This window comes from Dermochelys coriacea, chromosome 3, assembly GCF_009764565.3.
Source record: "Dermochelys coriacea isolate rDerCor1 chromosome 3, rDerCor1.pri.v4, whole genome shotgun sequence".
In the NCBI taxonomy this organism is placed as follows: Eukaryota; Metazoa; Chordata; order Testudines; family Dermochelyidae; genus Dermochelys; species Dermochelys coriacea.
In genome coordinates, this window is record NC_050070.1 from 143,343,124 (window position 1) to 143,370,023 (window position 26,900).

The 26,900-nt window shown below is 42.6% G+C and overlaps 1 protein-coding gene across 5 annotated transcripts in view; it reads right to left on the reverse strand.

The window, feature by feature from the left end:
* The window catches only part of SMYD3 (SET and MYND domain containing 3), a 675,358-nt gene that overhangs the window by 114,763 nt on the left and 533,695 nt on the right, over positions 1-26,900 (reverse strand). For all 5 annotated transcript variants that reach the window (XM_038393975.2, XM_038393979.2, XM_043512275.1 and 2 more), the window contains 2 exons: positions 8,409-8,476; positions 5,506-5,608 (listed from right to left, as the gene is read on the reverse strand). In XM_038393975.2, the coding sequence (XP_038249903.1) occupies positions 5,506-5,608; positions 8,409-8,476 (171 nt within the window). The remainder of the gene's footprint in view (positions 1-5,505; positions 5,609-8,408; positions 8,477-26,900) is intronic.

The window sequence follows — 26,900 nt, forward strand, 5'->3', positions numbered from 1 at the left end:
CGAATGAGCGTGCAGCCCTGCTGCGGGGGATGGGGGACAGCGGGAGAGGGGCCGGGGGCTAGCCTCCTGGGCCAGGAGCTCAGGGGCCGGGCAGGACGGTCCCGCGGGCCATAGTTTGCCCACCTCTGACTTAGGGCAATGCAGTGTCTGTGTAGACACTGCATTACTTACATCACCTGTCAGCATCACACCGAGCTCTGAGCTCAGTTGCCTGGTGCTGAGCCTGGGCTGTCCCAACAGTTGGAAGTTCCATGCTGAACTGAGAGCCCAGGCTCTCAGCCCCCCCACACTGCTCCCCTTAAGTTGGTGCAAGTGCTCCTGGTGAGGATGTCAACACCAGCAGAAGGAGGGTAGTGTGGACATGAAATATTGCACTAATTACTGCGGCAGCAGTATGTCAGCTTAACATAGATTGTCTTAATTGTGTAGTGCAGACAAGGCCTAGGTGTACCAGTTATGTCAGTATAGAAAGAGGAGCTGCCCCTCTGAGCACTTCATGGAGTATGCACTGGCAGGAACCTGGGAGAGCAGAGGATGTTTGTGCACTGATTCCATGGAATTTCACAAGTGTAAAACTGACATAACTGAGATCAGAGCCCACTGTGGAATGTTTGGTTTCCTAAACAAAACATAACAACCAAATAATTCTCCATGTTGCTAACTCTTGCAATTTTATTATTAGCCTTGTGAAATATAATTTTTCCCTAATGCCCCAGCGCTTAGAAACAGGTGATTATATGAGAATCTCAGCTTCTAATCTAAAAAACAGTAAGATTTTAGCATATGTGGTTGTGGAGAAAAACTTGTAAATGTGAATCCTTAATGGCACAAACCCCAGAAGGCAAAGAAAAAGATCCCCATATTTATTATAATTTTTAAATCTGATGATTTTAAACTAATCTCTTGAGCTGGGGTAGTTCTTGGGGTAATCTATATTAAATTCTTCATAAACAAGACCCATTTATTACCAGGATATTTTGTACGTGATGTTAAGAGTGATTACATTTTCATCAAATTCAAAGTCACCTCAGACTCAGAAGTTTCTCTTTACGGGGATTTGTGTAAACATTTTTTTCTGTTTTAACCTGCCCAGTTTCACAGCTCCTGAGATTCACCTTGGTTTTGAGGTTTGAAAGAACCCCAAAGCTCAAAGCAAAATGAAATCAAAACTAGTGTCACATGATTTCACATCAAAAACATGCAAACCAACAAATTCCCAATGGATGAGAGAATAAAACCATCAAACAGCTCCAGTTTGCTCAAAACTGGCAGGGAAAAAGAAAGCTGCACCATTTTTAGATGGACCATATATGTTTATCACTGACCTGATCAATATCATCCAATTTAAATGATAAGTGCTTTAGAACCTAATCTAGGCCTGATTCTGATCTCAGTTATACCTGCTCCACTAGAGCTCCAGTGGGCCTTCCACTTTATATTATACTGAGATGAGCACAACAGCAGTTTCTAAAACCAGTGACCAGTGACTTAACCTCTGTGGATATGTTTACACAGCTGCAGAGAGTGAGTCTTGCAGCCTGGACTGACTGACTCACCACTAGCAGGGCCCGGGCTAGCATACTGAAAATAGCTGTATACACATTGTTTTGACATTTGGGCTTGGGCTGGCACTTGGGCTCTGAAGCTCACCCCTGTCGATAGGCTGCAGAGTTCTATCTTCAGATTGAGCTGGAAGGTCCACATTCCTATTTTTAGCATCCTAGCGTGAGTCCCACTAGCACAAGTCTGTCAACCCAGGCTGCAAGACTCACTCCCCGCAGGTGTGTTGACATACCCTATGTCTCCATTTCCTCACTGGTAAAATGGGGATCATAAATCACTGATGTCTGTAAATTGCTTTGAGATCCTCAGTTGGAAGGTGCTATAGAAGTGCAACATTATTTTTATTTCTCACTGGTCTAATGAAAATATAAAATTCTAGAGCTTCGTATTGCCCTGGCAAGGTCCGGAATTCCCATCGAGTTTGTTCCTATATGGATAACTACACAAGAGTGCTCTTTTTATAGCCTGGCTTTGAGTCACTACTGTGATTCTTTTTTCCCCAATAAGTGTAATTGATTACTCAGACTTTTATTTGCCATTACCTAAGGTGCCACATTCTGCCTGTAAATGGTTTTCTAATCCTTAAAATTCTTTGAACTTTCTTGTTGCTACATGACTTGAAACAACACCTTATATATGATCCCAAATCCATTTTGGAAGCACTATTTTTATACTGATACAGGGCCAGATTCTGCCCTGACTTGCACGTTGTACTGCCCCATTGGATCAGATTCTGAGCTCACTTGTACCAGAGAGAACGTTGAAAGAGGCAGAGATATAATAGGAAAACCAACTGACATGAGGATATAAAATAATGCAGAGCCCCCTACTTTTTCTTACACCGTCCTAATAGATTATTTTTCTTTTCCTTTTTCCCTCTCCAGGTGTAAATGATATTCATTTGGTATACTCATACCAAATATCACTTTATCATTTATATGCATTTTTCCACTAACATACATGAATGCATAATTAACTGACATGTAACTCAAGCCACTATTTTTGGGTTAAATGAGGGGGCACCTGTTTTACCACAAACACTCAATGTTAGTTGCTTTTTCTCTATCCCACAACATCTGCCCTCTTCAGGCCAGATTTTTAAAAGAACTCAGCTCCCATTTAGGCATCAAAACAACCACAGAACGTAAGAATGCCATCCTGGGTCAGACCGATGGCCCATCTAGCCCAGTATCCTGTCTTCCAATAGTGGCCAATGTCAGATGCGTCAAAGGGAATGAACAAAACAGGATATTTATCGAGTGATCCATCCCCTGTTGTCCAGTCCCAGCATCTGGCGGTAAGAGGCTTAGGGGTGGGGTTGCATATCTGACCATCTTGGCTAATAGCCATTGTTGGATCTATCCTGCATATATGTATCCAATTATTTTTTGAACCAAGTTATAGTTTGGCCTTGACAATATCCCGGGCAACAAGTTCCACAGGTTGACTATGCGTTGTGTGAAGAAATGCTTCCTTTTGTTTCAGACCTCACAACAATTAATTTCATTGGGTGACCCATAGTTCTAGTGTTATGTGACAAGTTCGATAATGCTACCTTATTCCCTTTCTCCTCAACACTCATGATTTCATAGACCTCTGTCATATCCCCCCTTAGTCGTCTCTTTTCCATGCTGAACAGTCCCAATCTTTTTATTCTCTCCTCATATGGCAGCTGTTCCATACCCCTAATCATTTGTGTTACTCTTCTCTGTACCTTTTCCATTTCTAAAGTATCTTTTTTGAGACGGGGTGACCAGAATTGCAGGCAGTATTCAAGCTGTGGGTATACCATGGATTTATATATTGGCATTATGATATTTGGGATTATATTTTCCAATGGGCATTACTTTGCAATTATCAACATGGAATTTCATCTGCCATTTTGTTGCCCAGTCACCCAGTTTTGTGAGATTTCATTGTAACTTTTCGCATTCTGCTTTGAACTTAACTATTTTGAGCAATTTTATATTATCTGAAACTTTGACACCTTACTGTTTACCCATTTTTCCAGATCATTTATGAATATGTTGAACAGCACTGGTCCTAGTAAAGACCCCTGGGGAACACTACTATTTACCTCTCTCCATTCTGAAAAAACCTGTTTCCTATCTTTTAACCAGTTCCTGATCCATGAGAGGACTTTCCCTCTTATTCCATGACTGCTTAGTTTGCTTTAGAGCCTTTAGTGAGGGACCTTGTTAAAGGTTTTCTGAAAGTCCAAGTATACTATATCTACTGGATCAGCCTCTAATTGCCAGGATTGCCTCTGGATCAAGAAACTGAAAATAGCTTAACATATTGAGCTGATTTATTTGAAAATCTGGCCTTTATTTCAACGCCTAAATGGGAGCTGAGAATTTTTGAATATTTGCTCCCACATGTGTAAGTTGCATTCATTTTTAAGCTCCTGCGGCTGCCAAAGTCACTGCAAATTACATCTGTTTTCTGAGCAGCTTACAACCAGCGACTAATAAACACCATACTTAGCTCACCACTGATTTTCAGCCAGAGGCTTCCATGAGTGATGCATTCACTTCCAAATTTAGACTTGGTGTGTCATAGCTTCTTAGGTCAAACTCATAGTAAAGTTAGTGCACTGGTCTTACAAATCAGGAAATCAGGAATTCTATTCATGTTCTTGTATTAGGCCCATCATTGTGCTATACTGAGTAATGTTCATGTTTGGTGAAATTCAACTGGAAAAAAATCCAAGGATGGAGAAAAATGAAGTAGCTTCAGAGTTTAGGATCTGTTCTTACATACTATGGAGACCTCGTTAAAGTTTATTCCACTCTTTTTTGTAATAAATAACTCACTTCAGTAAATTGGTAAGAGGTAAGAAGGGCATGTAGTTAAAAAAAAAAAAAAAGGAAGAAAAATAAGTGTATACATTTCTGGCCTAAATAAGAATTTTAGGCAAAGTGAAGTTTGCAGTTGATAACTGCAGAAAAACACATTGAATCCTGAGAGATTGTTCCTGGCAAAAAAAAGTATGTACTGCAAAGATGTTTTCCTTGATTTTCCTAAAGAATCTTATTATTATGGCTATGAAGGATTTTCACCCTTTACTTATCTCCATTGCATTGTTGTTTGGAGGTAGATGATTTAAAAAAAACAAAAATAATATTAAGACAATAGAACATCAGATATTGCAAAGTTGTAAATGTGGAATCTATATGCCCTTCAGATCCTCCAAAGACTGAGACACATAAGTGCATTGGATTGAAGCTAGGCCCTAGTTCTACAAAGACTTACACTGATGAGTATTGTGATCTTAGAGGGGCTACTCGTGTACGTAAAGTTATGCACATGCATCGGTCTTTGCAGGATAATGGCCCTACTCAGCAAATTCAACACCAAGTCGGTGTGATATTTGTTTACCTGGAAATATTTCAGCCATCACAACTGATTTTAAAAGTTATACAAATGGCAACTAAAAAACAAGTTGAGAATTCCTCACATCAGAACACATAAATCACTTTGAAAGGGATTTCTCCAAGTCATTTTTAATGAAACTGACAAGCAAACAAACCCTGTCTTGCTACTTTCACTGCCAACTAAAGGTTTACTGCTACAATGTGGTGGCAGCCTGACAAACTCTTATTGTTGTGATGACTTAGTGAGCATTGCAATCGTCCCAGAAATATCATGCGTTTCCATCAGGGTAAAGGCGTTCAAATACAAAATTAAGTGCCTAAAGGAGGAATGGAGGAACAAGAATTTATCAAGGCTGCCTGTGATTTATGAGATGTAATGATTATGGGGCCCAGCCAGTGTGAAGAGATGATTCTATTTATCGTCTTCTCCCTGATAGCTATGTGATAGAAACTAGCATCAATATATCATCAAAATATTAAACTGGTGGCCCTGCAGTCTGGCATTTATTTAGGGAGATGTCATTGCTGCAGGTGTCAGTGATGGAAGGGAGGATAAGTTAATTACCTCTTCACCAATCTGGATCTCCCGGACTGACCGAAGTAGAAGCTGGCGTCCCTCAAAAACGATCACACAGTTTGGGTCGCAGCTGTGGTTAAGGAGAGACATGCTGGGGTGGGAGTGGGGAGAGAGAGAAACAGAGAACATTAGAAAGAAGGATCCTCCACTGCCAGTACCTCCTGAATTATTTAACATGAGCTGACTGAGTTATATCTAATGCACCAGGCAATCAGTTTATCAAAGAAGGAAAATCCCTGATAATCAAGTGTGGTTGGTTAGGTGAAGAAAATGAAGGTTTAGAAGATTTATATTCATTAATAATAGGAGCCCCACCTTGATCATTCTCCTTGACCTGCACATTTACTCATTCCTCCTTCTCACTGTTCTGCATGGAAAGAGCGGGGGGAAGAAGGGGGCTGCTGCCTCCCTGTGAGGGCTCTGTGTGAGGGGAAAGGGGTGGGCCAGGGCAGAGTATATAGGCTGGAGACAAGGGAATGTGATTCATTCCCATTGGTCCCCCATCATACAGAATTCAGAGTAGAAATGAAATACGTCCTAGAACTGTATATTTCTGTAGGTGGTACTGAAGGCATCAGGGATCCAACATCTCCCTTCGGATACTCTGGCCTCCAGAGGATCCATAGGATTTGTGGGGCAGCACTGCAGCCTGCTCCATGGTATGTGGGAATGGGAAGTAGTACACACATGCACAAACACATATGCCCTCCCATAGAACAATTTGGGAGGAAACTCTGAGGGGAGCCTCACTGAAATGTTCTCTCCTTAGTCCCCTCTATCAGAGGAGATGGTTTACAGTAATTTGTTTCTCTATATGTTTCGCATTTCCATGTGACGATGTCTTAACACTGAGTATGACCCTACTAGGCAGCCCTCAATTGCATAGCACCCAGGGCAGAAGCTTGCCCTGTCATGGTGATGAACTCTTCATAAAAGAATTCCAGTATCATCAGGGTGGAATCGGATTTTGGCTCACATCTGTTGTCCCCGTATTAACAAGTACATTTAACCCAGCACCTTTGTGTAACAAAATGTGGCTCTCTGTCCCCTTCTTAGTCTGCAGAAGAGAAGAATGAGGGGGGATTTGATAGCTGCTTTCAACTACCTGAAAGGGGGTTTCAAAGAGGATGGCTCTAGACTGTTCTCAATGGTAGCAGATGACAGAACGAGGAGTAATGGTCTCAAGTTGCAATGGGGGAGGTTTAGATTGGATATTAGGAAAAACTTTTTCACTAAGAGGGTGGTGAAACACTGGAATGCGTTACCTAGGGAGGTGGTAGAATCTCCTTCCTTAGAGGTTTTTAAGGTCAGGCTTGACAAAGCCCTGGCTGGGATGATTTAACTGGGACTTGGTCCTGCTTTGAGCAGGGGGTTGGACTAGATGACCTTCTGGGGTCCCTTCCAACCCTGATATTCTATGATTCTATGATTCTATGATTCTAGTAGTTAGACTGTGTACAGAGGTTTATGCTACTGCCTTTGAAGTAATGGGTCTGGTCTGTTTGCTCAAGCAATATATGCTCATGATTTTAGATCCAGGAAGGCTGTAGTTCAATCTCTGTAGAAAATTCTACTAGGATGGTTCTTATACTGAGTACCTCTTGGATAACTTGCTTTTTGATTGCTAACAGGGGATATCTACCACTTAGCCACCAACCACCACTCTGCCAATGTCCACCTTTGACTATTAGTCTTCAGGCAGACATTACCCAGGGTCCACGGAAGCATGGATACTGAGAGAAGGTATGGGACCAGAGGAAATGGGATGTGATCTCTCCTGGAAAAAAGCTGACGCACTGAGTGCCAGATCCTGCATAGTCACTAGTTATTAAAAACACCTCTTTTCCCATTGTCTTAATATTCTGGAGGACAGAGGGAGTGCATAAAATACATTCAGGAGATCTCCAATCCCGCTAACAAAGAAGGAGACACCAGGAGGGAGGAGCAGCTGTGTGATGTGGAACCCTTCAGAGACAGCCCCTCCAAAGCTATATGTGAAAAGGAGCAAGGAGAGATTGGCCACCTTGCAGGGCTCCTTTCTTTATTTATTATACTCAGCTGATTCAGTGTTGGTGGGAGTGACCTTTCTGTCACCCAAAATGGAAGCTGTTCTGGTAGACCAAGTGGAAGGCTTTGCCAAGGGCTGCACTGAACCATTTCTGGCCCCAGTCCTGCACTGAACCATTTAGAAGCCCCTATGAATCTTGAGGAGGTCAAAGAAACCTATCTATGCCCTGGGCAAGGGAGATTTCATCTGACCATCAGCCCCTGTGCACTAAGGAGATAGCTGGCAACAGGAGGACAGAACACCAGCATCTGAGATTTGTACCTTATCCATTTCTAACGTATCTTTTCTGAGATGGGGTGATCAGAACCACATGCAGTATCAAGGTGTTGGCATACCAAAGTGTCATTATAATATTTTTTTTTATTATTCTTAATTTTCATATCTAAAATCCTATATTCTCTTTCAATGTGACAAAAAGGAAAGTGATGGGCTGCAAAAACCCTATTCTTTCAAGGAACTATTTAACCAAGCTTCTTGGTACTTTCTTAAGAAGCCCGAGTCTCATGTTTTAGTGGCAGTATTTATCCTTACCGGGAAGAGATTAGGGTCTCCATGAGAACAAGAATTCAGGTATAAAGAACTGTCCTATCTAAATTATGTTAAAACTCTGCAATTAGAAGTTTAAAAATATTTTTAAACTCAATAATATTTTTCATGTTCTTGTAATTTATTTACATTTCCTAATTTCTTATTTAGCTATGGTACCTGCTACTTCAGTGACCCCTCTAGCTAGCTAGAAATAAAAAACAATAAAATAAAAAATAAAAAGCCACACACAGAGTTTTTGAATGAAAAACAGTGAATGAAACAGTGTCCACAGTACCTGGGATACAGGCCAACACCAACATCCTGCATTTCTCCATTACTGATGGTGAAACAGTTACAGGTCACCTGTAAAAACAAGGGGAAAAATCCAGGATTACCAGTGTCATTTAGAAATGTCATACCTAAGTGAAAGAAACTTTCAAAATAAAATGCAAGGGCATTTTGGTAATTAGATTGCAGATATTCAAGCTCAACACTGATACTCTTTCATTTTAGAGCAATCACATCTGGGACACACTCTCCTGTAAAACTATAGTCAATTAAGAGCAGAAATATTAGTATCCTGCAAAAATGTGAGGTTAAACACATGCAGAGGCCCTATTTTCCTGTCCAGGGGGCTGGGGCGGGTAGGAAATACATGAAGCCTGCAAAGCACAGCATATAGACAATATAGTGGGGAACAGTGGCTGTTGTGGCTATACAGAGTAGCTGTTTCAGACCAGATTTGTGCCAAACTGCCACAGTATAGTTTATGAAAAACAGTGGAGCCTCAAGAATGAACCAGAGCTTTGAGGTAAATAGCTTCACTGACTGGGGAAATACGGCTTGTGCCTGTGTAAACACAAAGAGTGAGTACCTGAAGGGTGATCTCTTGCATGGCATTTATTTTCATGAGTGGGGAAAGGAGGGATAACTCAAATGGGGAAGCTACAAGACTTCTTATATTAATTATTCTCACAGGAAAAGAGCAATATCTTCTTCCATTTTTTATTGCATACCCAACTGTATAGTGTGTTTTTCTCTTATACAGTTTTCAGGGCTGAAATGGATTTAGAACTGAGATAAGAAAAGTAATAATTGCTTGCAACTAGAGAAGGGCCCAAGCTAAAACCCTGGATCTGAATTTTGGTGGTGTTCAAAATCCAAACCTGGATCCAAATTTTGCAAATGGCCACTGTTATTATAATGTATTGACCCAAAAACTAGAATGCAAAAACATGCTGCATTTTGAAGTATTCCAAACCAGGATCTGAATTCTGTGTTAGAGTCCATCTGACTTTATTTGGAATAGAGGAGGAGAAATACTTTTTAATTTTTGATTACATGTGGGGCATGTCATGTCATCAGTTACATACTAATAAATAGGGCCCTACCAAATTCACAGCCATGAAAAACATGTCATGGACCGTGAAATCTGGTCTCCTCCCATGAAATCTGGTCTGTTGCGTGCTTTTACCCTATATTATACATATTTCACAGGGGAGACCAGCGTTTCTCAAGCTGGGGGTCCTGACCCAAAAGGGAGTTGCAAGGTTATGTTAGGGCAGTCACGGTATTGCCACCCTTAGTTCTGCACTGCCTTCAGAGGTAGGCAGCCACAGAGAGGTAGCTGTTGGTCGGGCGCTTCGCTCTGAAGGCAGCGCCCCACCAGCAGCAGTAGAGAAGTAAGGGGTACCCTAATAATACCATACCCTGCCACCTTTACTTCTGTGCTGCTGCTGGAGGTGGTTCTGCCTTCAGAGCTGGGATCCCAGCCAGCAGCTGCCGCTCTCCAGCTGCAGTGCAGAAGTAAGGATAGCAGTACTGCAACCCCGGCCCACACAATTACCTTGAGACCCGCCCCCGCCCCCCCCCCCCAACTCCTTTTGGGGTCAGGACCCCATCAATTACAACACCATGAAATTTTAGATTTAAATAGCTGAAATCATGAAATTTATAATTTTAAAAATCCTGTGACTATGAAATTGACCAAAATGGACCGTGAATTTGGTCAGTTTTCTTTGCAAACATTTCTGTTTAATGGAACATGACTGGTTATAACAGACTATAAGGATATGTCTACACACCAAAGAAAAACTCGCAGCTAGCCCCTGCCAGCAGATCGGTGCTCACAGGGCTCAGGCTGCAGGGCTCTCTCATTGATGTGTAGACTGCTGGGCTTAGACTGATGCCCAGGCTTTAGGACCATGAGGGGGTGGGAGGGTCCCAGAACTTGGGCTGCAGCCCCAGCCCAGAAGTCTCAATAGCTATGAAACACCCCTACAGCCCAAGCTGGGGGTTTTTTTTGTTGCTGTGTAGACATACCCTAACATAAACAAGAAAAATGTCAATCTTTTATTTTTAAGTTTGATTTTCCATTGGCTTCATGAATTCTCTGCAGAGTGGTGAAAAGAGTTAGTGAGGAGATTTGGCAGGCATGAGTTTTGAAAAATCACTGAGTTTTTTCATACAATATAATCACCCTGTAATTCATACCTAGTTTAAAGAAATACACTGAAACATATCATATTATATTTTACCTATGGAACTCACAAATTAATATTTGCCAGTGTGTTAACCATAAAGAGAAAAATAAAATTCTCCTTCAGAATCTTCTAATAAAATCTGATTTAAATGAACAAATATGCAGTAAGGAATACATTTTAATGGTTTGATTAGTCTGTTATTTATGTAACCCATTCAAACATTCCTGATCACTTACAAAAACCATACATCTTAATTTCTTCTCTCCTACTGATATTAGACATAGAATACCAGACAACACTTCTGAATTAAGATTAGTCCTTGTTAAGTAGCAATTATATATCTTACAAAAATATTGTCTTGACTTCGGTATATAGTGAAAAAATAGATTGCCAGGTTTCTTCTCTGTACTGGATTATGCAATAAAATAAATCATTCATAGTAGATCTAAATTCATCCCATCTCTTCAGAAAATCTGCTATGGTATCTCACTCATTATTACCATAAAGTATTTACATTAACTATGTTGTCTCCTGAACAGTACAGATTTTGTGGAGAACTTTTACTGTTTCCCAATAAGTCTAGTCATTTTTGTAGTCTCGGGTGAAAAATGTTTACAGAAAAAATAACAAATTTTACTTTCCCCTCTTTTTGTAAACATGCACAAGTTGTGGATTTTTATTACAAAATGTATTTTACAGAGGTGAAAAGAAGATATGCTCCTAGACTCAACCATTGTGAACTTTGGGAAATTTAAGTCCTGACAAGAAACTTGGTAACTCCAAGACGATTGAAACACACTTTTTTCAGGGCAGTTAGTTATAAGAAGTAGTTACAAGAAGGAAGTTTAGCTATACTGTTCACTGAGAGGAAATACACCATATATACTCATTCATAAGCCAAATATTTTTGGTAAAAAAGTGACGCATCAGAGAGCGGGGGTTGGCTTATAAACAGGTCTACACCAAAATTTGATGATTTTAAACAGTATGAAATAATTGAATTGAATATCTAATACATTGTCTTTTTGTTTACCTGGAGCGCCTGCAGGCATGGAGCCCCTCAGTTCCCTGTGTCCTCAGTTCGCCGTTCCCAGCCAATGGGAGCTGCGGGAAGTGGCGCACCACTTCCTGCAGCTCCCATTGGCTGAGAACGGCGAACCATGGCCACAGGGAGCTGAGGGGCTCCATGCCTGCAGACGCTCCAGGTGAACAAAACGTCCTGACCCGCCAGCGGCTTACCTTGATGGGCCGGAAGCCAAAGTTTGCAACCCCTGAAATATAGGGTCGGCTTATGAAAGGGTCATACAGTTTTTACTATTTCTACCTATCCATCTTGGGGGGTCGGCTTATAAACCAACGGGCTAATGAACGAGTATATATGGTAACTCGTCAGAAGAAAGGAACACCCAGAGGATGACCAAGGTAAATTCTGAGTTCTAGGAGAGCTCTACCCTTTCGACACCTTAAGCGCAACAGTAGGATCCAGTTGCCTTTGAGTCCCTGTCCACCTCTGTTCCATGATGAGATGTCTCTACTCCAGAGATAACTAAACCATTTAAGGCTTAATCAGAACCTAGAACTGCACCTAGCAGCAAAGTGACAGTCTTTGAAGAGCCCAGAGCACAGGTATAATATGCTCTTGTTATATACCCTACCTTAAAAGCATAAGGGCCATATTCTCTTCTGGCTGAAGCTTCTGGGTGCCTGTGGTGAAGTGTACAAGTTCCGCCCTGGCCAACACAGGATTAATGAGCAGGTGGCCCTGCCCTGCCACACCAGTGAGAGAAATCTGATTTGGAGGGAGGAGTTTAAAAGAGAAAAGCACACCACAGTTGGCAGCAGAGCTAAAGGTGCTGTAAGAAATGAAAGGATATAGACAGAAATTTCCTTGAGTGAACAGGAATTCAAAAGCCTAGTACAGAACAATTTTAAAAAGAAATGACAAAAAATTTGGATCAACAAAAAAAGAGGAAGATGGTTTTTTGAATTGTGTCCTAGAGTTGAGGATAATGACATATGTCAGGCTCCAGAAAGGAAAAATGAAGTGTTTTTGTTTCTAGTACTTACAGAGTATGAGCCTGCGCTGTTTCTCACAGCTCCCATTGGCCGGGAATGGTGAGCCGTGGCCACTGGGAGCTGCAGATGGCCATGCAACTGTAAACAAACTGTCTGGCAGCCCGCCAGCGGATTACCCTGATGGGCTGTGTGTGGCCCGTGGGCCGTAGGTTGCCCACCATTGATGTAGACCATCTAGTCAAGTCTGCTTCTCCATTAAACAGAAAAAAAGAAAAGTTGGTGGCAGATGGGAGAGAGGGCTGGCTAAAGGCAAGTGCCCCTCACCTAACTGTTCCCTGATGGCCCCTCCCTCAAGAAAGATAGGACCCCGTCCTCATACATCTTTTGAGACTATTTCTCCATATCAGTCCGTGAGCTTAGTTGTGGCCGCAACTCAACAAAAGCCTCTCTGAAGGCAGAGGGATGAACCAGGTCCCTGGGAAAATTCATTTGTTTTTCTTTTGTATTTGTTAGGAACCCTGGAAAGGGCAAGGTTAGCTAGCTGTTCAGGGCTGAGGCTCTTACGACTGGATTGGTGTGTTGGAACATGCAGTGTTACAGGGTGGCTTGCCTCTTAAGGGCTGGAAGGCTGGAGCTAGTCAGTCCTGATTACAGAATAAGGCACACCTGGGTTGAATCAGGTAATTCCCTGTAAAGGGCAGCAGATGCCTCCAGGGAAGGGGGATGTTCAGGGAAATAAAATATTCCTAGGCATAAGAAGGCTCAAGAAGAGATTCCTGGGACTGAAACTCCAGGCAGGGAGGCGCTGGGAGTGGCCTGCTACAACAGGAAAGGTTCCAGGCAAGAAGTCCTGGGAGAAGGGTGATCAGAGACTGCTAGGAGCAAGCAGGCTCCCGCAGAGAGTCCTGGGACATGGGACTGAGACAATAAGCAGGAAAGGCCTAGGAGTGACCTGACAAGAGGGTAAAAATGGATTTTGATTTGGGACTTTGAGTTTTACTTTTGAGTTTGTTTTATCTGAATCAACTCAGACCCCAAGAAGGGATGTTGTGGATGGACAAAAGGGATGTGCGGAGTTTGTTTAAGCCCTTTGAGGGAGAAATTGTTAGCAGGGCACTGCAGGGACACTTCTTGCCACAAGTGGGTGCATGGGAGGCAGCTGACTCAGCTATGCCCGGACATCACCGACCAGAGGCTCAAGTGAGTGCCCTGAGGAAGGAACCCAGTGACAGTGGCCTTCAAGAGTTGCCCAATGTAGGGTAAGTTATAATTCTATCCTTTCCATCTCAGGTACTGATCTGGTCCCCATTACAATACGAGTGCCTCACCATCTTTGATGTATTTACCCTCACAAACCCCTGTCAGGTAGTGAAATACTATCCAAATGCTAATTATCCCCATTTTACAGATGAGGAATTGAGGTCAGAGAGTAAATTACTTGCCCCAGCTTACATAGGAAATCTGTGATAGAGCGGAGAATTGAACTCAGGTGTGCTGAGTCCTAGGCTAACACCTCGACTATTCGACCATCCTTCCTCTCTCTTTAAAAGGAGGAGCAGAAAGCATAGACAAGTATGGAGAGATGCATGTATGAGGTAGGCTACAGGTACAATTGTGATGATAAAAAGTTAACCTTTGCCAAGACATACCACTGTTATTTCCAGGTCTCAGTTCAGGGGGAAAAAACCTGTGGTAATCTCACATGTGTGGTAACTGTTGGCAAATTCTCATTTAAGGATGATGAAGCATGTATTTTAATCTACAGTCTGCTGCTATTAATAGGTATCAAACAGGCAACCCAAATGACCCTCTTATGGTTGGTTGGTTGTTTTTGTCTTTTAGCCTGGTTACAAAGATTTTAAAAGTCTATGGACATTTACATTAAAAACATTTAATATTAAACAAAACTTTAAGGGGATCCACAATGCAAGTTACCTACCATTCAAATTGGACTACATCCTCTAATATATTGTGTATTAGTTCCTAACCTCAGTGGGTCTGATTCATCCCTGATTTAACTCTATCAACACCAGTGGAGTTAAAGAGGGAATGAAATTGGTCCAATTTTTTTCCCCTAAGAACCGCTTATTGGAACCCTTTACAAAATAATAAATTGGTTATATCCAGGCCAGAGATGGTTAAATCCAGACCACAGTTCTAGAACCTAGTTTCATTCACTCTGATAAAAGAAGGAAAATTGATGAAGGTCTGGCTCTGCCTTCTAGTATTGCTGGATAAACTTAGCCATATCAGGAACTAGCAAGAACACTAATGCAAGAAATATTTGTCAAGTTCCTTTTCCTTATGAGGGTAGAGTAGAGCCGATGCGTGCAAGGTAAGTAGCAAACACGAGGTAAACAACACATTAAAACTAATAGTAATGCTGAGGCCTGCTTTTCAGAGGCATTCAACCCACAATGCTCAATGAAATTAACTGGAGCTTTGCACATCAACTCCTAAATATTTCCAGCCAGCAACTTTGGTATTTTTTCCACAACTCAGTACTTCTTGGGCTATCTCAAACTTTGGGCTGGTCAAGCAACAGTTTAAACAAAAGTCATTGCTGGAATTCCACAACATTGGACATGTTTAGTCTCAAAGCAATACATATCCAGTTAGTTGGTGTGATGTACAGCTACAGCTTTCTTTCCTACTGGTGCTGCCAGTATTTTTATCCTTTCATAATCCAGTTATGTCATTCTTGGACAATCTGATTTGATGATTACATAGCAAGACAATCAATGGAGCCTCTCAGTGCCAAAAACATCACTCCCTTTCACTGAACAAAAATCCAAACAACTTCTTCTCACTCTGATATATTGGAACCAGTTGTGTATTTGAGGGTAGTGCAGAGCCTTCCCCCCATTTATAAATCTGGGAGGAATTTTGCGTAAGGGGGCTTTAGGATGGTGCAGCATGCTCCTTTGGGGTTGCCTGGTTAACTCAACGAGCTGGTGCGAAGGGGTGCCATGGCCCAACCTCTTGAACACTGTTTGGGGTAGTTTGTGCCCCCCAGAAGCACTAGGAGAAAGCAGCCCCTGTGCTCCCCTGATGGTATTGATTACAAATGGCCCTTTTGTGGAATTAAAGGGGATGAAGGCTCCTTGCACCCTTCCCTTCTTACTTCCATGAACTCATGGAAAAACAAAGTACAATCAGCCCCTGGTGACTTACTGTTAAATGTGCCTCCTTCCCTGATGCAGGATGAATTCTAACATCCAATTACACTGTCCCTTATTTGTTTTCATATTTGTGTAGAAACTAGGGATGTAAATATTGTTTAAAAAGTTAACCATTTAAACTATTAAAATTATATCATTTAACGAGTTAGCCAATTAAAGGGAGAGGGGGCTGGGGCAGGGGCTGGGGCCGCTCCGGCCGGCCAGCCTGGGGCTGGGGTCAGCTGGCTGGCGCTGCTCCGGCCGGCCCGGGGATGGGGGTTAACGGTTAGGGTGGGTTAATGGTAAGACTAATGCTTACCCTTTAACCATTTAATATTCTATGCCCCTAATAGAAATGTAATTTTTAATTCTCCATTGCACCAGTATTTTGGTTTATTAATGTTTCAGACCACTAATATGCTAATAATAATATCACTAATATTAGTTCATAATACAATATTATGAAGACTGGACTGTCTCATAGCCATATTCTGTGTTATCAGTTAAGGAAAACCACTAGAAAGATAACTATAAGCTATAATTCCCCATAGGGATAGAGGCCACAGAGTGAAGAAAATGTATTGACTTACTACACAACCAGCCTCACACGCTAAGGCCTTCTACTTGGTATGATGCCAAATCATGGAACAACAATAAAAATACAAAATAGCTTCATGCCGGAGAGCCTCTACAGGCACAAATAGGGCTGTGGAATGTGGAAATGTGGGAAAACTCTGGGAAAATCCAAACTACTTTGTGCAATACACTGTTAACCAAACAAACCCTATTACAGAATATGCACTGTAAGTTATTGCTGCACTGGGCAACGGTTATCCACTATTGGCAGAAATCTGCCTTTAGGGATACGATTATATAATTCCCAACCGCCTGACGTGTATGCCACCCAGACATGCATACATCCAGGCTCATCAGCTGCAGCGGCACAGGAGCCAGCAAACAGAGCTGTAAACGGGAGTTTGAGTGGGCATTCTGTTGGAGGAGAAGGTATTTGTACTTGGTTTTGTATTTGTAGTATTTGTGTGTGTAGGGACTTTGTGCTGGGAGAGAAGCTGAGCCCTGATTGGGGGCGGGGCTTCTCTGACTAGGGGTCCTATAAAGGTAGACAGCCCATCAGGCAGCGTCACAAGAGCCATCAAACAGAGCTGTAAACAGGGGAGTTTGAGTGGAAGTTTGAAAGGGGAGTTCGTATTGTGGTGCTTGTTTGGAGTTTGGTTTTGCTGTGGGGGGTGGTCTTTTGGTGTGGCTTGTGTTTCCCAGATTAACAGGATTTAGATGGGAAGGCTATGACAGATACAGAGGCAGCAGTGGGAGTGACTCATGTAGTGGAAGACACAATGGAGGATGACTGGATGTGGAAGCTGTGGTATGTACATGATCCTGGAGGGGGGACCTGGTAAGAGTTTTTTTCTGCATGAAATGCCGTCTGATAGAGCTGATGGAGGAAAAGATCCGAGGTTTGGAGATGGAGGTGGAAAGTCTGGTTGAGTTTAGGAAGGGGTTTGAGCAGATTATGGAGCAAAGACATGAGGTATCTGAAGGGAAAAGCTCAGTCTTGCTGATGGAAGCAGGGCTGGGGAATTCTGAGGGGAGACTGGGTGAGGAAAGTGGTCAGTGAAAGCATGTGACTAAAAGAACCAGGCAGAGGAAAAGACGGAGTAGTGAAGGAGAAATAGAGCTTAAGAACAGGTTTGCAGAGTTGGAAAACGAAGAAGGGGCTCAGCAGGTAGTCGCTGAAGGTGGAAGGGCAAGGAAGAAGAGAAAAGTGGCTAGTCCTATAGGAAAAGGGGAAGAGTCAATGGAGACTACACCAAATATGAGCCCCAGGAGGATACAGGATGGGTTGAAGAGGATTATAAGGGAGAATAGGAATGGAAAAAACTTGCAGCCAGAGGGAACAGGGGACAGACTGGAGAATAGCACCGTCACCAGAAAAGGCAGGTCTATGTGATCGGGGACTCTTTATTGAGAAGAATAGACAGGCCTGTAACCAGAGCTGATCCAGAGAATAGAAGGGTGTGCTGTCTTCCAGGTGCTAAGATATGGGATGTATATGCGAGGTTGAAAAGGATCTTAAAGGGAGCAGGAAAGAATCCCCTAATTATCCTTCATGTGGGAAGAAATGATACGGCTAGATTCTCGCTGGAAAATATTAAGGGAGACTATGCTAGGCTGGGGAAGACGCTTAAGGAAATCGAGGTCAGGTGATCTTTAGTGGGATTCTGCCTGTTCCTAGAGAAGGGCAACCAAGGTGTGACAAGATTATGACTATCAACAGATGGCTTGGGCAGTGGTGCTATAAGGAGGGCTTTGGGATGTATGCCATGTAGGCCACTGCAAGGCATTCATGGACAGAGGACAGTTCTCTCGGGATGGACTTCATCTGAGTAGGGAAGGAAATAGACTTCTAGGACGGAGGCTGGCACAACTGATAAAGAGAGCTTTAAACTAGGAATTTTGGGGAGATGGTTGGGAGATGTCCAGGTAATCTCCATGCCGGATTTTAGCATTGAGAGGGAAGAAAACGAAGTGGGTAGGAGAATGTATACAAGAAAGAAGGGCAGTGTGGATACCAGTCTAATAGGTTATACTGGCTGTAGAATGACCGTGCCTAATAGGGTACAAAATGTGAGCGAGGCCAAACAGAAAAAATTAAGATGTTTGTACACCAATGTGAGGAACCTAGGTAACAAATGGAGGAACTAGAGCTACTGGTGCAGAAAGTGAAACCAGATATTATAGGGACAACAGAAACATGGTGGAATAGTAGTCATGACTGGACTACAGGTATTGAAGGATATGTGCTGTTTAAGAAAGACAGAAAAAAAGGTAAAGGTGGTGGAGTAGCATTGTATATCAATGATGAGGTAGACTGTAAAGAAATAAGAAGTGATGCAATGGATAAGACAAAAAGAAAAGGAGTACTTGTGGCACCTTAGAGACTAACAAATTTATTAGAGCATAAGCTTTCGTGAGCTACAGCTCACTTCATCGGATGCATTTGGTGGAAAAAACAGAGGAGAGATTTATATACACACACTCACAGAGAATATGAAACAATGGGTTTATCATACACACTGTAAGGAGAGTGATCACTTAAGATAAGCCATCACCAACAGCAGGGGGGGAAAGGAGGAAAACCTTTCATGGTGACAAGCAGGACAGCAGGATTGTCTGGCTATGTAGACTCCCTCCTCAGGCCCTTCGTTACCAGCACTCCCAGCTATCTTCGAGACACCACCGATTTCCTGAGGAAACTACAGTCCATTGGTGATCTTCCTAAAAACACCATCCTAGCCACTATGGATGTAGAAGCCCTCTACACCAACATTCCACACAAAGATGGGCTACAAGCCGTCAGGAACAGTATCCCCGATACTGTCACGGCTAACCTGGTGGCAGAACTTTGTGACTTTGTCCTGACCCATAACTATTTCACATTTGGTGACAACGTATACCTTCAAATCAGCGGCACTGCGATGGGTACCCGCATGGCCCCACAGTATGCCAACATTTTTATGGCTGACTTAGAACAACGCTTCCTCAGCTCTCGTCCCCTAATGCCCCTACTCTACTTGCGCTACATTGATGACATCTTCATCATCTGGACCCATGGAAAAGAAGCTCTTGAGGAATTCCACCATGATTTCAACAATTTCCATCCCACCATCAACCTCAGCCTGGACCAGTCCACACAAGAGATCCACTTCCTGGACACTACGGTGCTAATAAGCGATGGTCACATAAACACCACCCTATATCGGAAACCTACTGACCGCTATTCCTACCTACATGCCTCTAGCTTTCATCCAGATCATACCACTCGATCCATTGTCTACAGCCAAGCGCTACGATATAACCGCATTTGCTCCAACCCCTCAGACAGAGACAAACACCTACAAGATCTCTATCATGCATTCCTACAACTACAATACCCACCTGCTGAAGTGAAGAAACAGATTGACAGAGCCAGAAGAGTACCCAGAAGTCACCTACTACAGGACAGGCCCAACAAAGAAAACAACAGAACGCCACTAGCCATCACCTTCAGCCCCCAACTAAAACCTCTCCAACGCATCATCAAGGATCTACAACCTATCCTGAAGGATGAGCCATCGCTCTCTCAGATCTTGGGAGACAGACCAGTCCTTGCTTACAGACAGCCCCCCAATCTGAAGCAAATACTCACCAGCAACCACACACCACCCAACAGAATCACTAACCCAGGAACCTATCCTTGCAACAAAGCCCGTTGCCAACTCTGTCCACATATCTATTCAGGGGATACCATCATAGGGCCTAATCACATCAGCCACACTATCAGAGGCTCGTTCACCTGCGCATCTACCAATGTGATATATGCCATCATGTGCCAGCAATGCCCCTCTGCCATGTACATTGGCCAAACTGGACAGTCTCTACGTAAAAGAATGAGTGGACACAAATCAGACGTCAAGAATTATAACGTTCAAAAACCAGTTGGAGAACACTTCAATCTCTCTGGTCACTCGATCACAGACCTAAGAGTGGCTATCCTTCAACAAAAAAGCTTCAAAAACAGACTCCAACGAGAGACTGCTGAATTGGAATTAATTTGCAAACTGGATACAATTAACTTAGGCTTGAATAGAGACTGGGAATGGATGAGTCATTACACAAAGTAAAACTATTTCCCCAGGGTATTTCTCCCTCCCACCCCACCCCCCACTGTTCCTCTGATATTCTTGTTAACTGCTGGAATTAGCCTACCTGCTTGTCACCATGAAAGGTTTTCCTCCTTCCCCCCCCTGCTGTTGGTGATGGCTTATCTTAAGTGATCACTCTCCTTACAGTGTGTATGATAAACCCATTGTTTCATGTTCTCTGTGTGTGTGTATATAAATCTCTCCTCTGTTTTTTCCACCAAATGCATCCGATGAAGTGAGCTGTAGCTCACGAAAGCTTATGCTCTAATAAATTTGTTAGTCTTTAAGGTGCCACAAGTACTCCTTTTCTTTTTGCGAATACAGACTAACACGGCTGCTACTCTGAAACAATGGATAAGACAGAGTCTGTCGGGGCAAAAATTACATTGGGGAAGAAAACTAGTAGAGCCTCCCCTAGGATAGTGCTTGGGGTGTGCTATAGACTGCCGGGATCTAATTTGGATATGGATAGAGCCCTTTTTAATGTTTTTAATAAAGTAAATACTAATGGAAACTTCGTGATCATGGGAGACTTTAACTTACCAGATATAGACTGGAGGACCAGTGCCAGTAATAATAATAGGGCTCAGATTTCCTAGATGCGATAGCTGATGGATTTCTTCATCAAGTAGTTGTTGAACCGACTAGAGGGGATGCCATTTTAGATTTGGTTTTGGTGAGTAGTGAGGACCTCATAGAAGAAATGGTTGTAAGGGATAATCTGGTTCAAGTGAACATGAGCTAATTCAGTTCAAACTGAATGGAAGGATTAACAAAAATAAATCTGCAAGTAGGGTTTTTGATTTCAAAAGGGCTGACTTTCAAAAATTAAGGAAATTAATTAGGGAAGTGGATTGGACTGAAGAATTTATGGATCTAAAGGTAGAGGAGGCCTGGGATTACTTTAAATCAAAGCTGCAGAAGCTATCGGAAGCCTGCATTCCCAAGAAAGGGGAAAAAATTCATAGGCAGGCGTTGTAGACCAAGCTGGATGAGCAAGCATCTCAGAGAGGTAATTAAGAAAAAGCAGAAAGCATACAGGGCGTGGAAGGTGGGAGGGATCACCAAGGAAAGCTACCTTATTGAAGTCAGAACATGTAGGGATAAAGTGAGACAGGCTAAAAGTCAAGTAGAGTTGGACCTTGAAAAAGGAATTAAAACCAATAGTAAAAGGTTCTATAGCCATAAAAATAAGAAGAAAACAAAGAAGGAGGAAGTGGGACCGCTAAACACTGAGAATGGAGTGGAGGTTAAGGATAATCTAGGCATGGCCGAATATCTAAACAAATACTTTGCCTCAGTCTTTAATAAGGCTAAAGAGGATCTTAGAGATAATGGTAGCATGACAAATGGGAATGAGGATATGAGGTAGATATTACCATATCGGAGGTAGAAGCGAAACTCAAACAGCTTAATGGGACTAAATCGGGGGGCCCAGATAATCTTCATCCAAGACTATTAAAGGAATTGGCACCCAAAATTGCAAGCCCTTTAGCAAGAATTTTTAATGAATCTGTAAACTCAGGAGTTGTACCGTATGACTGGAGAATTGATAATATAGTTCCTATTTTTAAGAAAGGGGAAAAAAAGTGATCCAGGTAACTACAGGCCTGTTTGACATCTGTAGCGTGCAAGGTCTTGGAAAAATTTTGAAGGTGAAAACAGTTAAGGACATTGAAGTCAATGGTAAATGGGACAAAATATAACCTGGTTTTACAAAACATAGATCGTGCCAAACCAACCCGATCTCCTTCTTTAAGAAAGTAACAGATTTTTTTAGACAAAGGAAATGCACTGGATCTAATTTATCTCGATTTCAGTAAGGCGTTTGATACTGTGCCACATGGGGAATTATTAGTTAAATTGGAAAAGATGGGGATCAATATGAATATTGAAAGGTGGATAAAGAATTGGTGAAAGGGGAGACTACAACGGGTCCTACTGAAAGGTGAACTTTCAGGCTGGAGGGAGGTTACCAGTGGAGTTCCTCAGGGATCAGTTTGGGACCAATCTTATTTAATCTTTTTATTACTGACCTTGGCACAAAAAGTGGGAATGTGCTAATAAAGTTTGCAGATGATACAAAGCTGGGAAGAAATGGCCAATTTAGAGAAGGACCGGGATATCATACAGGAGGGTCTGGATGACCTTGTAAACTGGAGTAATAGTAATAGGATGTAATTTAATAGTGAGAAGTGTAAGGTTATGCATTTAGGGATTAATAATAATAATTTTAGTTATAAGCTGGGGACTCATCAATTAGAAGTAACAGAGGAGGAGAAGGACCTTGGAGTATTGGTTGATCATAGGATGACTATGAGCCGCCAATGTGATATGGCCATGAAAAAAGCTAATGCGGTCCTGGGATGCATCAGGAGAGATATTTCCAGTAGGGATAAGGAGGTTTTAGTACAAGGCACTGGTTATACAAGGCACTGGTGAGACCTCACCTGGAATACTGTGTGCAGTTCTGGTCTCCCATGTTTAAAAAGGATGAATTCAAACTGGAACAGGTACAGAGAAGGGCTACTAGGATGATCTGAGGAATGGAAAACTTGTCTTATGAAAGAAGACTCAAGGAGCTTGGCTTGTTTAGTCTAACTAAAAGAAGGTTGAGGGGAGATATGATTGCTCTCTATACATATATCAGAGAGGTAAATACCAGAGAGGGAGAGGAATTATTTAAGCTCAGTACCAATGTGGACACAAGAACAAATGGATATAAACTGGCCACCAGGAAGTTTAGATTTGAAATTAGATGAAGGTTTCTACCCATCAGAGGAGTAAAGTTTTGGAATAGCCTTCCAAGGGAAGCAGTGGGGACAAAAGATCTATCTGGCTTTAAGATTAAACTCGATAAGTTTATGGAGGAGATGGTATGATGGGATAACGTGCTTTTGGTAATTAATTGATCTTTAAATATTCAGGGTAAATAGGCCTAATGGCCTGTGATGGGATATTAGATGGGTGGGATCTGAGTTACCCAGGAAAGAATTTTCTGTAGTATCTGGCTGGTGAATCTTGCCCATATGCTCAGGGTTTAGCTGATCGCCATGTTTGGGGTCGGGAAGGAATTTTCCTCCAGGGCAGATTGGAAGAGGCCCTGGAGGTTTTTCGCCTTCCTCTGTAGCATGGGGCACGGGTCACTTGCTGGAGGATTCTCTGATCCTTGAAGTCTTTACACCACGATTTGAGGACTTCAATAGCTCAGACATAGGTGAAAGGTTTTTCGGAGGAATGGGTGGGTGAGATTCTGTGGCCTGTGTTGTGCAGGAGGTCAGACTAGATGATCAGAATGGTCCCTTCTGATCTTAGTATCTATGTAAGGCAATGGAATAGTGCTACCCCAATTTACGCTACCTGAGGATCTGGCCCACTATTTTTACATCGCTCTGTATGTGGTGGAGTATAGCTCTTCCCCAACAAGTTTTCTGATTTTGCATCTCTTCAATGCGTGTTTTTTGTTATGCCCATGGCTGATTGTTCCAATAACAACTCTCAGAGAGGTGCTATTATTTAAATTGCACTGCTCATTTTTGCAGTAACATTTTCAGGCTCTTTGCTTTATACATACTGTGACAGGGTGTACTCACCCCCACACTGGACAGGAAGGGGTTAACCCCTCCTTGGTAGCTGAGGAAGCCACGCCCCCATGGCCCTACTGGGCATGTTCCAGGTGCAGTGGCTGTATAAAGGCAGGCTGCCCAGTTCAGTTGGGGCTGACCACTGGAAGCCCAAAGCACTGAGGCCCCAACCAATGCCCAGGCACCCACTGATACCCAGGAGGGGTCAGAGACGCTGGGAATAGCCCCATCCAAGCAATTCAAAGATGCCCCAGCTACTGCTACCAGAATCACAGTAGGAAGTAGCCCGGGAGGACTAGCCATAGTCCCAGACATAGGCAGCATGTTGTGGTTGGATCCCCACTGACCTCAGTGGCGGAACCCTCTGACTCTACTAGGGTCCTGGGCTGGGACCCGATGCAGCAGGGAGGGCCCGGGTCTCCCTACCCTAGGCCGCCACCTTCCCCCAGGGGGTGGCATACTATCCTGTGAATCAGGGATGCCTCATTGACTCTGGCCACTAGGCCTGCAGCTCAGGGACTCCTCATTGACTCTGGCCACCAGGCCTGGGTACGCAGCAAACCAGGGAACCACTGCTGACTGTGGCCACTAGGCCTTGAGACACTGTGAATCAGAGATCCCCTATAGACTCAGGCCACTAGGCCTTGACCCCACGAACCAGAGATTTGCCACTGACTCTGACCAGTAGGCCTTAATGCCCTGTCATGTAGGACAATCTTATCAGTATAAGTTCATCAGGCAACCTACCCTGAAGAAACAGGCGCTAGAGGGACAGGGACCCCCACCCCGTCACACACACATTTATTGAAAAGGGAAATGCATGGACCTTCGTTAAAACGTTACTACACCTAAGCTAGATTGCCACCTCCTGATGAAAAATCGGTGTGAAGGGGTCAGATGGAAGCTAGGTGTGTCTCCTTATGAAGTTAGTGTTCTTAAAGTTTTATTTTATCAAGTGTCTACCTAATCATTCCATTTGGGGGTGGGTGGCAGAGGGTTACCTGCCAGTGTAAGAAGGTGGACCCAGGGGTTAGGAAACCAAACATTCAAGGAGTCCACTAGAGGCCCAGGCTGTCCCCAAGACGGTGCTCAGCTGACAGGGCTTCCTCCACTAGCTGTTGCTCCTGGAATCCCTCCCTAAAAAGGGGTGTTTTTTATAGTGCTGAGGGATCCCCTGGAAAAAACAGCCTGACATTTTTGAGAGGGTTCATTACTGGTATCCAGGGGGTGTTTGCACCTAGCACATCCACTTCCCCACAAACAGAGAACGAGTGCATGTTCAGTGGAGAGAGCTCTCACTTGCCATATGGACAGGAAGGGGAAGCAACACAGAAAAGAAGGCCCTCTATGTGTGTATCCAAGAGGGATAATCCAGCCTCCTGTACTTCCATTTAACAGAGACTGGTCCCCAATGTGGCTCAAATCTTGAAAACCCAGTTTAGACAAAACTCTCAGAAGTTACTGGGAAAATTCACTGAGTAAGGACTTTAGGATCTAGCCATCTAGTTGTTCAGCTGAGAAAGCAAAAGAAGCAGAGTTGAGCAGAATGAAGAGGGTATACCTTTAGCTTTGGCCATATCCATTCACAGTCATGTCCAATGGAAACAGTGAAAAGGACCCTGTCTACAGAATTTTGAAAGAAGAGGAAAGGGAAAAGATGGGCCGATCAGATACAGTACAGGAATTTATTGGAGATAATCAAGAAGTAAAAGTGGAGATGTGCAATAACTTTGAGTTAAACATAATATATTTTTATAGTCAAAAGAAATAACAGAATTCTTACTCATCTGCCTAACCTTTTAGATTAATATCAGCTCATAAAGTTAAAAATGGATATTGCAAATAATAAATAATAATAAAGAACTTCCACCACCCACATAACTACATTATTAGATCTTTCCCCCTCTAGGAAAGAAAGCATACTTCATTTGTGACGGGCTTCTACCGGATGTCTTGGAAACATCACTGAAAGAAGGCAGAGTTAGACAAACACTCGGTTAAGCTCACAATTCAAATGTTTGTGGGTAGCCGACCAAAGTTCAGAGACCTGTACATAATCACTATCTACAGGAAACAGTCTAGTTAAAGAAAGAATTTCTCTCCCCATTTTCCCCACCCTTACCCTTGCAGAAAGAAATGTCCTTAAATGCAACATTTTGGAGTTGAACAGAATTACCCCTGCTTTATAAGAAAAATTAAACTCAATACCTCACCTCCATGAATAGAGACTGCCAACTGTCAGAAATCTGATTTTAGCAACTGGTAAATAAGATCTTTTTAAATAAAAGACATAACCTTAAAAAAATATGATCTATTTTCTTGTTAGTTCTTCCAGTTAAGACTCCATAAGTACTAAGTACCCTTGTCCATTAAGACATCTAGGGCTTGATTTTCCTCTTCCTTACACAGGTATTAATTAGCAGTAACTTCATTGAAGTCACATGAGTTACAATGGCATAACACAGGTGTTAAGTGAGGAGACAGTAAGCTGATCATCAACAAAAGTACGGATAATATTTTTTCAAAATTCTGAAAGTGGAATGCTTCAGCTCCCTGTATTTACCTCTGTGTCTGTTTCAGACACAACAAAACTTTGCTTTTAAGTACCCCCACATTCAGGATGTTGGAAGTCTGGACCTGAATACTGCATCTCAAGTTCATGTCTAAGTGCTAGCAATAAAAAACAAAATAAAACAACAACAAACCAACAATGTAAGTGGTATGAATGTCATTGGCTACAGTTTAGTAACCTGACAATCAACTTGGAATTTGGGCCAAGATTTTAAAAAGCGACACGTGATTCTTATTGTTTCAATTTTTTGGTGCCCAACTTGAGAGAC